Raw genomic sequence first — 15,363 nt, 5'->3', positions numbered from 1 at the left:
TGCAGGGGATGCAGGAGACATGGGTTCAATGTCTGGGTTGGGAAGATCCCCTGGAAAAGGAAATGGCAACCCACCCCAGTATTCTTGCCTGGAGAATCTCATGGACAGAGGACCCTGGTGCGCTACCGTCCGTGGGGTCACAAAGAGCTGGACACGACTAAAGTAACTTCGCATGCCAGAGACCCATCATGAGGGGAGAGTAATTTACCAGCTGCATGTTCCTAGTAAAAGATAGGAAGAGTAAAGAAGGTATGGAATATTATTGGTAAGTCAACACTCGCCACTCAATGATGGGTCGTTCTCGCATTTTCTAGTTGCTGCATGATCTTAGAAATGTTTCACAGTTGCAATTATCTTTGTCTCTCGTATTACTAACCTGAATAAAGGCAGGTCACTTTGTTTTTTTGCCTTCTGAACTGATTTTTACTGTCAATCCCAGACAGACTTTTATATTCTCCAAACTTGCTGCTATCCCAGAGGGAGTTTTATTGAATTCAACACAAACACACACTGATATATACCTAACACACCTAATATATATGAAGATGGGGATAAATCATCTTATCAAAACACTTTCTTCCCCCAGCCCAAGGCCAAGGATAAGACTTTGAAGGAATCCAAAGTAACATCCTACCAGGACAAGTTGGAGAACCCTTTGGGCTGAGCAGTAAAGTATGGCCTTTCTGATGTTGCAGATTTTTAATATCGTTTCTCTGATAAGAGATGCAGGTCACAGTGGTTGTCTTTGTCTTCTTCTTTAAACCCCCATGTCCTACCCCCTTACTGTCCTTCTTAGCTTGTACTCCACATCAAAAAAGATTCAGGGCTTTTAATTGTAAGAATTATTTATATCACAACTTTATAGTTCACTTACTATACATTGGGCTTGGTGTTAGACAACACAGCTGAAAATATAATTTGGATATATTCCCTGTCCTGAAGTTGTTCACAATCTAGAGATGTTAAAAATTGTGAACATAAAGCATGACACCCCAAGGAGAAAATTATAACAAACGTTAGCAATTTGGGTTGGAGCGTGTCTAAACCTAAGCATCAGAAAAGACATTTGTATTAAAAGCTGACTAGAGTGACTGTCTTGTGCCCATGCTCAGTGCTAAGTGGCTCAGTCATGTCTGACTCTTTTGCAACCCCATGGACTGTAACCCACCAGGCTCCTCTGTCCATGGGATTTCCCAGGAAAGAATACTGGAGTGGGTTGCCATTTTCTTCTCCAGGGGATATTCTCCACCCACTAATCAAATCCCCATCTCCTGCATTGGCAGGTGGATTCTTTACCACTGAGCCACCAAGGAAGCCTAGAGTGACCATCTACTTACCATAAAACCTGAAAAGATTGTTAAGTACTGCTTGTTTCTTACTTAACTTCCTCTTCTCAATGTGTAACTAAGCAGTTTAAGGTAAAAAAAAATCCAGAAACCCAATGGCACAGTATTCTAAATAGGCTTTACATGAGTTCTTATAGGCAAAAGTATTAACCAGATTGATGATTTGTTCATGTTTGATATTCAGTGAAAGTGAAAGTCACTCAGTTGTGTCCAACTCTTTGCAACCCCATGGACTATCCAGTCCATGGAATTCTCCAGGCCAGAATACTGGAGTGGGTAGCCTTTCCCTCTCCAGGCGGTCATCCCAACCTAGGGATTGAATCCAGGTCTCCTTGCATTGAAGCAAAATACATGTTTACAACAAATCATGTAAGTACTGAAATTATTCTTGATAGAAATATTATATACATTTTGTTAGGCAAAAAAAGAACATACATTTAAAACCTCTCAAGAATATAGGGATCCCACATTTAAAATGATTTTAAATAGCAATTCAGTGAGGTCTCTAATTTGTGTTTGGAATGTGGAAGAGAATTGAAGGTGAAGACCACAATTACATAGGCTTGAGCCATTAGAGAAATTAAATATGACACACATAAACTTGAAGAGTTTATTTTAAATAAATCAAATATCCTGATGTTGTAGCCACAAGTTATGAAATTATATTTGGTTTTCATACTAACACCAAAACTTCAAAATGGCATTCACAGTTGACTAACCTCCTTTCTGTTGCCACAGTTTGTACTGAGACAGCCCACATATTTGGGCAAATACACGAATGTGTACCCATCACTAATGTAATTTGTGGTCATGGGACAGAGCATTTCAGAGACCCCGCTGTCTTTCTCAGACAAATGTCTTTAGGAAAGATCATTTAAATTAGGTCAAACATTGAAAACTAATGTTTCTCTGTGTGATTGAGGTATATTATTGGTCATCTTATTGAATAAAATAATATGTGTGCTGAGGCATAATTTTAAAATATCTGTGTAGAAAAAGAGAAGGAAAACTGCAAGAACAAATACCCTTGGAAGCAGCTTAGGTGCTCTGCTTTCCCATGTCATTTGTTTTCCTTCAGGGCCCTTGCCTTGACACTTGAAGTGCAGGATGTAGCATTCTAGTGCTTTTCTAGACCTGGTTCCTTTCCAAAGTGATCTGCCGAAAGTGGCAACAAGGTAGAAAGAGCATGGACTTTGGAGCCAGGCTGGTCTGAGATCTAATCCTGGCTCTGCCTTCTACTGGTTACTGGTCTTAAGCAGTAATTTTATCTGAATCTGAATTACATAATCTATAAAGTGCAGGCATGAAAGTAAGAGACACTTGCTCCTTGGAAGAAAAGCTATAACAAACTTAGACAGCATTTTAAAAAGCAGAGATGTCACTTTGCCGACAAAGGTCTATATAGTCAAAGCTATGGTTTTTCTAGTAGTCATGAACGGATATGAGAGTTGAACCACAAAAAAGGCTGAGCTCTGAAGAACTGATGCTTTCATATTGTGCTGGAGAAGACTCTTGAGAGTCCTTTGGACTTCAAGGAGATCAAACCAGTCAATTCTAAAGGAAATCAACCCTGAATATTCATTGGAAGGACTGATGCTGAAGCTGAAGCTCCAGAACTTGCCACCTAATGCAAACAGCCAACTCATTGGAAAAGACCCTGATACTGGGAAAGATTGAGGACAGGAGGAGAAGGAGGTGACAGATGATGAGATGGTTGGATGGCATCACCAATTCAGTGGACATGAGTCTGAGCAAACTTGGGGAGATAGTGAAGGGCAGGGAAGCCTGGCATGCTGCAGTCCATGGGGTCACAAGGTCGGATGTGATTGAGTGACTGAACAACAACAATGAATCTATAGTCAGGTTAGTAAGTTCTACCATCTTAGGCTATTGTATAAATATCACAATACACATAAAGGGCCAGTGTGGTGTCTGTCTTGTAATTACAGAGCAGTGAATAGCAGCTATCATAGTTATTATTGGTGTCATCGTAGCTACCGGTGGTGCTGTTATGCAGCGTCTCCATAATGAGGCAGCTACCTGAGGGCCGTTTATGTTGTGCCTACTGTTCTGCCCTCACTTTTATCCTCACTGCCCTGCTCACTCCTAAGAGCCCCTTGATGTGTGTCTCATAATGTTTTCTCTCCTACATTTTCCATGCAGCACCAAACGCTGCCAACAGGGCAGTAGTGGGATGTAGGTAGACACAATCATTGTCCACCTTACAAGGAGTATGACTGTGCTTTCAATGACCAAGTTAAAGAGAAGACTCTTCTCTTCAATCTTGATCTTTCTACATGTAAGGAGAATATTCCAAAGAAAGGGATATTTAGACAGCTGTTGATATAGTTGATAGCAATGACTTAAAGTTTCAAATTTAGAGAACTTCCAAAAATCTATTATATTTACACAAATAGACACAAATCTATTATACTTGCAATCTGTTGACTGTATTTTTAGCCTGCCACTCTTCCCAGCAATGTGTTCATTGAAAAAAGTACTTAATAATTGTGGAGAGTTGAATGGAAGAGTATACTTTTTTGTTCCCACTTTTCAACCCTTTCTCAAGAATTCTCGTGATGCTGGACTTAGACCCATAAATTTCCTTAGCACAGGAAGAGCCCTTCCAGATGGCACTCAAGATGTATCTTAAGTATATAGAATATCACATCATTTGTATTCTTAAATCACAGCATTAATATTTCAGGGCAATTGTTCTTTAGATACAAATTTGAGTATTATTATCAAAAATAAATTTCTTAAATGATTGTGTATAAGTCCCTAAATGTTTTAAAACTATTGATATATGGGATATGAAATCATTCGATATCTTCCAGTATACATATGATGTCAGTCAGTTCAGCCGCTTAGTATGTCTGACTCTTTGTGACATCATGGGCTGCAGCACGCCAGGCTTCCCTGTCCATCACCAACTCCCAGAGCCTGCTCAAACTCATGTCCATCGAGTCGGTGATGTCATCCAACCATCTCATCCTCTATTGTCCCCTTCTCCTCCTCAATGTCATTGCCCCAGGTTTAACATTATTAGCATTTTTGCTGCATCTCTTCATTTTATTGTGTCACAGCTTACTTATGATTTTTCACTTATTTATGTATGTTTCTTGACCTAGTGCCTTCTAGTAGAAGTTTAGGACTGCTGGATCATAGGAAAAATAGAAACATTTGTGATCGTCTTATCTTAAATGATTTATATGAACTCATGGTATAAATAGTCCATACACTTTCACACACAAAATCCTTGATCAACCATTTTTATTTTTAATAAGTCACTTAAGACTAAGAGAAGCTGGTATTTTTTTCAAAGGAAGCACTTGTTTCTCAGGGTTACATAATATGGTCTTCTCCAAAGCAGGGGAAATGAGCAATAGTGACTGTTATCAATGAAATAATAAGCATGTGTTTGATTTGCATTATAGGTGCATCCATCCTATCACCATGTCTTCTCGGCTTCCTGCTGCCTGCCCTTGGCATCCTTGTCTACTTGGAATTCTGAATGTGGTGTGACAACCTGCTCTTCCCAGCCCAGCTCAGAGAACACCCTTCATCCCTGTGATGACTACAGTTCCTTCCAATCCCTGCGGCTCCATCCTAAGCCAAATAAATCATAGTTTAACAAACTATCCAACTGATTTACAATATATGTTATGACTGAGGCATTCAGGAACCCCTTCATCCAAAAGAATAAACTTTTAAATGAATATAAAATGATTTTTAACTCGTTCCAATATGCCTTATAAACCACTTAAACTGATTCTGTGACAGTTGCATGATTTAATACAATGGGACAAGTTACAGTGTTCAATTCAATACCATAGGCTGTAGAGTGAAAGTAAAATCACCATACACAGGTGCTTTAAATTTAATAACAAGTTGTGAAATATAATAGAGGTTGAAGTGTTGATCGTATGTGGTAAATGTAAGAGTACTATAGTCTCTTGTACTATCCTCTCTGTTTTGGGTCCTACATATTTTTGAATGGCCCCTATCATTCTTGACATTTTGAGTTTTCTTAGGAAAAAAAAATAGAACTGAAGAATCAGACATAATTTCCAATGCCAAATCATTTTATTGAATAAGTTGGAAGATTTTGAATATTGAAAACCAAATTCTAGAACTTGTGATCAGTATTCCTATTTTGGAAGCAAGTAATTTTCTAAACATTTGGTTTTCAGAATCAGTAATTCTTTTAAGTTAGTTTTTTAATAGTAAAATTAACATACTGTATGAAGTTCTTTTTTTTTTACTTTTGTATTCTACTCTGATGTTCCGATGTTCTTTTATGCTTTTCTTATCAATTTCAAACCTCAAAAATCACAGCTCTTGTGATAGAGTGTCATCATGTTGCTGTATTTATTCATATGTGAAATGATCAATTTTAAAAAGTAGAGAGCTCCCATTTTTTTAATTGAGATGTGACAGGCTTTACATAGCTAGGAATAAATGTCAGTTAAGTGAATATCAGAATTATCTAATATTCTAGTGTCTTTGTTTTTGTGCTTCATTATAAGTAAAACCTTTATTAAAGGTGTGGGATCAAGAAATCACCTGTAGCTTGGAAAAACTACAGTATTCCCTATTATTTTTTAAATTTAGTTTTAAACTCATTTCCTGCTTCAATGCAATACCGAAAACTGGCTAAAAATACCAAATCAAGGTTTGTTAGTGGTACTTTGAAGAGTATCCGAAACTAGAAGGCTGGGAGGAGACAAATAGCTTGTCTGTGCAGTGGAATCTCCCAAGTGTTGGTATTTTAGGTTTTTATAAGTCCTGAAAAGGAAGATGCACATTTCTTCATTCTCCATGGTGTGCACGGACATGTGTTTGAGTGTGGATGTGAAAGAAGTCGAGTAATAAAGGATTAGCTGGCTAATGAAATAGTGCAATGTCTGATGCTTCAAGAGGTATAATCCTATTTTATTAGCACAACCTTGCTAGCTAATTAGAGATAGAGTTTATCTTTTTAGAAAGGATACCTTATAGGTTCATAAAAATATCTACAGGAAGCAAAATAGATCTATTACTATTTTACCCCCTTTTCTTTAATTTGTATAATTTTTGTACTATATATCTATGTGTAAATGTTTAGAGCTTTCATTATGAAAATACCAATAAATATTTCATTAGTTTACATTTAACTCTTTGTTATAAAATGAAACTTTTTAAAAACAAGTGAAAGGGATGATTCCCCAGTAGAAGTATGTCAACGGTCTGAGATCATTGCCAGATTTCATAAAATATTTAATTATTTGAAAAAGAAACAAAATCTCTTCATACTTTCGGGAAACAAATACTCTGTGAGCCTTCTGTACAAATGTTTGTGTTTTCATTGTTACACTTTGGGGTTTTCCTTTTGCAATGTGACCCATGTTGGGCATTTTTATATAATCAACAACTAAATATTTTGCCAAATGCATGCTTGCCTTTTATTTTCTTATGTATGGTAATAAAGAGCAAAACTGGTTAGATTTTGCATGAAATGGTTCTGACAGATAAGAAGAAAACAGACTTTGAAGGTTGTTTGTTTAATTTTAAATTTGTGACAGAGATAAAATAGATTAAAATCTCTCATACACTGATAATTCAAGCTTTCATTTCCTCATACAAGTGTACAAATTTGACTGGGACCATCAGGTTTAAACTGTTGTCAAACTAACTAATGCATCATCTGCTTTAAGACACAAGATTCTTAATTAAACTTTATATAGTGATAGATACATCTGTTGTTTCTTTGTATTTCAAGGAAAGGTGGTAGTAGTTTTATTTGATACTGATAAATATTGAATTGATTTTTTTAGTTATTTTTTATCATTTTTTTCAATGGAGTAGCATAGGACTGTGCTTTGTCCTTTTTATGAATGAAAAAAAAATTATAAAGAAATAAATGTCTTACTGTTACCCAAGAAATAACAACTGTCCTTTCAATTTACCTGAAGTTGAAAATTCATTTTTAGAGGATTTTCGTTAAAAATTTAATAACATGGAAAAAATATTACATGTTAAACAACAGTTCAATGTTTAAAGCGTTCTAGAAAAAAATATACATGCAAACATATACATGCACACACAGGCATTATAATGACCTTTTGCTAGACACTAATGCAAACTGTTAGATACTCAAAAGATAAAAAACTGGTTAAACCCTGAATGAGCTGATACTCTTAACAGAGGAATTTTCTTAAAAGCATAGCTGTGCAAACAGGAATCTGGTGTAGGAAAAGCCTTCTCTGAGTCCTGAGCCAGACTGAGCCTCAAATGCTGAATCCCAGAGCTTCCTGCTTTCTGCCTTACATCCTCCCCTGTGTTCTGATTGTGATTTCTCACTGGCATTCTGACCTCTCTTCCTGTTTCATGAAGCTTGCTTCCACCCTGTACCCTGGTTCCCCTTTTGGACCCCGCCTCTGTTTCTTGACCCTAAGTATTATATTACTTCCCTTCTAATATTTTACTTTCGGTATTTGACCCAGGATTGACCCCATCTCTAATTCTCCAGGCTTTGGGAGATCAAAGCTTCTTTCTGTGAGTGCATTTTTCCCTGTTAGTTGTTCTCAAATCTGGTTGTCCATCAGGAGAACCTGGAGAATTTGAAAAAGCAAAATAGATTTCCTAGGCCTCAGTTCAGGCTTACCAAATCAAAATTGGGCAGTGAGACACAGGGATCTGTATCTTGTTAGGTTGTTCGTGAGAGTCTGAAAGGGATCAGGTTTGAGAATCACAGGTTTTCATCATTATTACAAGTTAGATTAATTGATATTTTAAATTGAATCAAAAATATAAACATCATGGATACATAATTTAAATTCTGTTAAAAACAAATCCATTCTCTTGGTTCATCTAAAGTGTTAATTTGTTCACTTGTTGTCTTTTGGTTCTACATCTTTACTGTCAAAATGCTATATACTTTTTGTCTCTTAAAATTATCCCCTAATTTGTGTCTAAAATCCATGCAGCAGACTGAAATGAATTTCAGAAGGTTTTCTCTCTAGAGGAATGTGGATTTTATTTTTTTCTTTTCTCTTTTTGTAACTTGGAAAGTTAATTAAATTTTGATACCTAATTTCCTGAGTCTCTAATCTTCTGGAGACAGCTAATATAAAGATCGTTGAAAGGTGCCCCTTCACCAACTTGAGCATTTTTTTTCCACAATGGAAACATGAGTGGTTATGAATGAGTTGACTTCAAAATTAGTAGGTAGGGAGGCCAAAATTAGTTTCAACATTGTTTATCACATTTTAAAAACAGGTTTCACTGTTCAATTACTACTAATAAATGTGATGCTTGGGGAAATTACATGCATCAGTACCCATAATGCTATTACTATTTGACTCTTGAATTCAATCGGGCATATCCTAAGGCAAAACTGTGAAGTGAAGAAACTTGGTCTTAATCGATCCTATGTCCTCAGTCAGGCTCTTCTGCTTTATGAAAGCCGCCTTAAAAGCAATCCCCTAACTTTCATACCTTCTTGTATTAGTTTCCTAGGTTTTCCACAACAAATGACCACAAACTGAGTGGCTTCAAACAACAGAAATCTATCTCTTCCATTTCTGGAAGCTGGAAGTTGGAATTCAAGGTGTCAGCAAGATTGGTTTCATGTGGAGGCTCTGAGGGAGCATCTGTTCTATGCCTCTCTTGTAGCTTCGTGTGGTTGGAGGCAATCCTTGGTGTTCCTTGGTTTGCAGCTGCATGTCTCCAATCTCAGCTTCTGTTGACATGTGACATTCTCCCTTCGTATCTTTGTATCTAAACTTCTCTCTTTTTCTGGTTGCTGGGGTGAAGGACAGGAGGAAGGGGTAATTACAGAGTTTGAGATGTGTGGCAGTCTGAACAGGAGGGGAGTCTGGGAGAGAATGGATACATGTACAGATAGGGTGAATCCCATAGCTCTTCACCTGAAACTGTCACAGCGCTGTTTGCTAATCAGCTATACCTCCATACAAAATAAAAAAGTTTAAAAAATATAAATAAAGGAATAATTTTCTCTCTTCTCTTAAAAAAAATCAGTCACTGGATTAGGGCCCACCCTAATCTGGTTTGACATCATATTAATTTGATTACATCTAAAAAGATCCCATTTCCAAAAAAGGTCACATTCATAGATTCCAGCTAAATATAAATCTAGAATATTATTCACCCCTGTATATGTCTCTTTTCCTCTTTTTAAAACCTGTATATCCCCACTTAGACTTCCCAGTTGAAGCAGTGGTAAAGAATCTGCCTGTCAGTAGAGGAGATACAAGAGACGTGGGTTTGATCCCTTGGTTGGGAAGATCCCCTGGAATAGGAAATGGCAACCCACTCCAGTATTCTTGCCTGGAGAATTCCACGGACAGAGGAGCCTGGTGGCCTGTAGTTCATGGGATTGGAAAAAGTCAGACACAACTGAGCAACTGAACACACACACACACTCATGCCCCACTCATGCTAATGAGGATTAGACTGAAAAACTACTCTAGGCATGCTTTCATAAAACAATTTTGTTGATAATATACAACAGCATGGAACAGCATACATTATGCTAAGTGAAAAAAAAAAAAAACCAGACTGAAAAGACTGTGTGATTCCATTTATATGACATTCTGGAAAAGGCAAGAGAACAAGTCAGTGGTTATAAAGTGTTAAGAGTAAGGAGGAGAGTTTGACCTAAAAAGGACAGCATGGAAGGAACTTCTCAAGGGTGCCAAAACTGATGGCAGTGACTCAAATCTATTTATGAAAACTCATAAAACTATACAACAATAAAGTGAGTTTTACTGTATGTGCACTTTAGAAATTTTTATAATGTAGTTATGCAAAGATCATGGATGTTGGACAGACCTGTGATCATATTCTCACTCTTGTGAGATACCTTGGATGAGTAAGTTGACATTTTGAAGACAGTTTCCTTTACCGTAAAGTGAGGGTAATACTTTTGAATCATTTAGAAGCCTTTCAGTTGCAAGGGACAAACACTCAACTCAAATAAGTTTAAGACAAACAAGAACTTTGTTGACTCAAATAATTGCATCTATGAGATACGAGGGCTGGATATAAGGGCTTAAATAGTGTTCTCAGAGAACTCTCTCTCCATCTGATGAATCTGGTTCTCCCTGTGCACATGTTTCATTCATATGCAGGCTATTTCCTTGTGGCAGGAATCACGGATGCTGACTGGTCCAAGCCTACATTCTATTGATTGGTGATCCCAAAGCACTAGAGATTCTTTTTCCTACTTATTACAGGTATAAAATCTCACTAAAGACTCATATTATCCCCAGGAGGCTGGCCATCATGGGCTGTCATGGGACCCCTGGTGTCTTTCTAGATAATTAGATGGTGGCAAGAGCACTGTAGGACGTTTCACCAGAACCACATGAAATGGAAAAGGATGATTCCCTTAAATGGGATACTAGGTACTATTAACAAAAGGAGGGTATTGGACTAGCAAAAACATTCTCCACTCCACTTAGTCTTCCTAAAACTCTATGTATTAAATAGATGATAGAGTTAAAATGCCTAGTGTATAATAAATACCCCCAAAATCATAATTTCCCCTCCAACCATAACTTTTCACCATATATATGCATATTAGCATATAGGGCTTCTAAAATTCTTAATTCAGGTGATTGAATAAATAGAGCTTAGCATTGACAATCAAATCAACGTCAGCTATCCTTGGTAACGTAGAGCTGATTGAGTTGAAATGAATGCAATCCTGTCAAGTCACTTCAGTCATGTCCGACTCTTTGCTACGCTATGGACTGTAGCATGCCAGACTCCTCTTTCCATGGGATTCTCCAGGCAAGAATACTGGAGTGAGTTGCAAGGTCCTCCTCCAGGGGATCTTCCCGACCCAAGGATCAAACCCATCTCTGTGTCTCCTGCTTTGGCAAGTATGTTCTTTACCACTAGTACCAGCTGGGAAGCCCCAATGAATGCAATAGCAGAATATAAAAGGACAAGACCAAGGGTCTGCTGGCTCTGAAATCTTCCTTTTACTTTAGTTGAAATGTATAACATTTTCAATAATGAGGAGTGAGGGTAAAACTTTGTCAAGCAGTCCTGTCTGTACTTTTTTTCATTATTTCTAAGAATGATGAGCATATCCAGGCATAGTACAAGTTTCCAAGGGACTTGAGAACTACTTTGGAAAATCTTATCCACTTATTCAATGAATCAATGGGAAGGGGCATAGCACATTAAAGTAGTGAAAACACACATACCATTTAAAGTGAACTATATTAGTTATTTATCACCATAATAATGCTGCAGAAACATAGTCACAAAACCTTAGCGACATATAACAGTAAATGTTAATTGCTCACACATAAGATCAGCAGTAGATCAGGAATGTGGCCTTGCTAATGCAAGCTGGACTTTCTCACACACTTCAGAGCAGGCTGACTATCAGCTGTTACAGGCTGCCTTTAGCTGGTGCCTTTAGGGCAACTTTGGAGAAGGAAATGGCAACCCACTCCAGTATTCTTGCCTGGAGAATCCCATGGACGGAGGAACCTGGTAGGCTACCGTCCACGGGGTCACAAAGAGTTGGACATGACTGAGCAACTTCACTTTCACTTTGAGGGCAACTTGGGTCTGCTCTGCTTTTCTGTCATCCTCCAGCAGCCTGGTTCTGGTATGTTGTCATGACAAATGGCAGAGGTAGAAGGAAGCAAATGGAATTGTGCATGTACTCTTTCAAGCCTTTGTTTGCCCCATGACTACTCATATCTCATTAACTGAATCAAGTTATACCATAAAGCTCAGAGTCAAGGAGCAGGGCAGATCACCCACGTATATGGGTGGACACCTTAAAGTTACAAACAAAGGGTGTGGATAAAGGGAATACTGATAAGGTGGAACCAAACAATGCAACCTACCATGTATATTTACCAAATCCCATTGGTTTAAAGGCCATTAATTTTACCATCAAGAAAGAAAAGATACTTGTAATTAAACTATAATACAATGTTTATCATATAGACTTGTATATTTATGGAAATATTTATTTAAACAAAATGCTTCTGACTTGTGATTCTCATGTGCACACAAGAAAGAAATTATGTACAAAAGAAATTGTGTAATATAGTCTTAAATATTTCCTGTTTAGAAAATAATTCATCTAAACCAATCTTAAACTCTGAGTAATTGATATTTGTATTTTGCCACTAAATATTATTCTTTGGTGGTATTTGTATATGCATCATTTCTTAAAAGACTGCTTAAGTGTATCTTTCAAGCTACCAATGCTTATTCTGCATTACTTTCTCAATCTTATCAGGCATTGTTGTGGTTGTTGTTCAGTCACTAAGTATGTCTGAATTTTTGTGACCCAATGGACTGCAGCACACCAGGCTTCCTTGTCCTTTATCTCCTGGAGTTTGCTCAAATTCATGTCCATTGAGTTGGTGATGCTATCTAACCATCTCATCCTCTGTCTTCCTCTTCACCTTTGCCTTCCATCTTTCCTAGCATCAGGGTCAACTCTTCGCATCAGGCGTTGATCTCCTTGGGCATCAGGCGTTGATCTCCTTGGAATCCAAGGGATTCTTAAGCACCATAATTTAAACGCATCAATTCTTTGGTGCTCAACTTTCTTTATGGTCTACATCAATGCGTGACTACTGGAAAAACCATAGCCTTGACTATACAGACCTCTGTCACAAAGTGATGTCTGTGCTTTTTAAAATATTGTCTAAGTAAGTCATAGCTTTCCTTTCAAGGAGCAAGTGTCTTAATTTCATGGCTGCAGTCACCATCCACAGTTTCTTTTCTTTATCATGCTTGTCCTTGTATGAAATGTTCACTTGATAGCTCAAAATTTTCTTGAAAAGATCTCTAGTGTTTCCCATTCCATTATATTCCTCTATTTCTTTGCATTGTTCAGTTAAGAAGGAACTTTCTTATCTCTCCTTGCTATTCTTTGGAACTCTGCAATCAGTGGTATATATCTTTCCCTTTCTCCTTTGCCTTTCACTTCTTTTAGCAGCAATTTCTAAAGCCTCCTCAGACAACCACTTTGCTTTCTTGCATTATTTTTTCTTTGTGATGGTTTTGGTTACTGCCTCCTGTACAATGTTATGAATCTCTGTCCATAGTTCTTCAGACACTCTGTCTACCAGATCTAACCTCTTAAATCTATTCATCACCTCCACTGTATAATCATAAGGGATATGATTTAGGTCATACCTGAATGGTCTAGTGGTTTTTACTGCTTTCTTCAATTTAAGTCTGAATTTTGCAATAAGGAGCTCAAGATCTGAGTCACAGTCAGCTTCGAGTCTTGTTTTTGCTGACTGTATAGAGCTTCTCCATCTTCAGCTGCAAAGAATATAATCAATCTGATTTCAGTATTGACCATTTGGTGATATCCATGTGCAGAGTCATCTCTTGTGTTGTCGGAAGAGGGTGTTTGCTATGATCAGTGCATTCTCTTGGCAAAATTCTGTTAGCCTTTGCCCTGCTTCATTTTGTACTCCAAGGCAAAACTTGCCTGTTGCTACAGGTATTTCTTGACTTCCTATTTTTGCATTCCAATCCACTATTAAGGAAAGGAGATCTTTTTTGGAGTTAGGTTTTGCAGGTCTTCACTGAACCAGTTGACTTCAGCTTCTTCAGTATTAGAGGTCAGTAGATAGATGTGTATTATTGTGATGCTGAATGGTTTGCCTTAAAATGAACCAAGATCATTCTGTTCATTTTTGAGACTGCACTCAAAAAAAGAGATTAATAATCTTTTTTTGAATATGAGGGCTACTCCATTTCTTATAAGGAATTCTTGACAATAGTAGTAAATATAATGGTCATCTGAATTAAATTTCCATCCATTTCCGTCCATTTTAGTTCACTGATCTCTAAGATGTCTATGTTTACTCTTGACATGTCCTGCTTGACTACATCCAATTTACCTTGATTCATGGACGTAACTTTCCAGGTTCCTATGCAAAATTGTTCTTACAGCACTGGGCTTTAACATCCACAGAAACATCCAGAAACATCCACAACTGAGCATTGTTGCCACTTTGACCCAGCCACTTCATTCTTTCTGGAGCTATCAATAATTGTCCTCCACTCTTCCCCAGTAGCCTTCTACCCTTGTAACCTGGGGGGTTCATCTTCCAGTATCATATCTTTTTGACTTTTCATATTGTTCATGGGTTTCTTGCAGTAAGAATACTGGAATGGTTTGCCATTCTCTTCTCCATTTTGTCAGAACTCTCCACTATTACCCATCCATCTTAGCTCCTACATGGGGGCATGATTTACAGCTTCATTGAGTTACCCAAGCCCCTTCACCATGACAAGGCTGTGATCCATGAATGAGTATTAATAGGCATTAATATCAAGCACTAATAGATAGCTATTAGGGACATTAAAAAAAAAAGTCCACAAATTCTTTGATAGTCTTCCTTTCAGGAGGTGGAACCTAATTCTAATTCCCCTCCCCTTGAGGTTGTACTGAATTAGTGACTCATTTCAAGTGAATAGGATAAAAAACAGAAGTGACAGTGCAGAATTTTGGAAACTAAGTCATAAAAAGCCAATGCAGTTTCCATGGTTTTCATTTTGGTCTTTCTCTCTCAGATCAATTGTTGTAGAAGTACACAAGCAGCCCTGTGGAGATGCCCTCACAGTGAGAAACTGTGGGCCCTGCCAACAGCCATGTGAATGAGGCATTTTGCAAGCACATCCCAGCCCCAGTCAAGCCTTCAGATGACTGCAGCCCTGGCTAAAAGCAAAACTGCAGGCTTGGAAAGACATTGAACAAGAGCTACCCAACCAAAATGCTTCCATGTTCATGACTCCTGGAAACTGCATGAGATAACAAATACTTGAGGTTTTAAACCCAAAAGATCTGAGGAAATTCTGTTACACACAGAATAAAATAAAGACTCATTTTAAGCAAATGAAATTGTCTGACCTGGCCAACAGGAAGAAAAAATGTTATCCCTATATGTATCCAGTTCAGTTCAGTTCAGTCATGTCCAACTCTTTGTGACCCCATGGACTGCAGCACACC

At 37.7% G+C, this 15,363-nt stretch overlaps 1 protein-coding gene across 3 annotated transcripts in view; it reads left to right on the top strand.

Moving 5' to 3' along the window:
- The window catches only part of CNTN1 (contactin 1), a 403,973-nt gene extending 397,124 nt beyond the window's left edge, over positions 1 to 6,849 (top strand). For all 3 annotated transcript variants that reach the window (XM_061129827.1, XM_061129819.1, XM_061129837.1), the window contains exon 24: positions 4,784 to 6,849. In XM_061129827.1, coding sequence (XP_060985810.1) covers positions 4,784 to 4,860 — 77 coding nt within the window. In that variant the 3' untranslated portion in view covers positions 4,861 to 6,849. The remainder of the gene's footprint in view (positions 1 to 4,783) is intronic.
- The last annotated feature ends 8,514 nt before the right edge of the window (positions 6,850 to 15,363 follow it).

Source organism: Dama dama, chromosome 3, assembly GCF_033118175.1.
Source record: "Dama dama isolate Ldn47 chromosome 3, ASM3311817v1, whole genome shotgun sequence".
Classification (NCBI taxonomy): Eukaryota; Metazoa; Chordata; class Mammalia; order Artiodactyla; family Cervidae; genus Dama; species Dama dama.
This window is presented reverse-complemented; position numbering and strand designations above follow the sequence as displayed.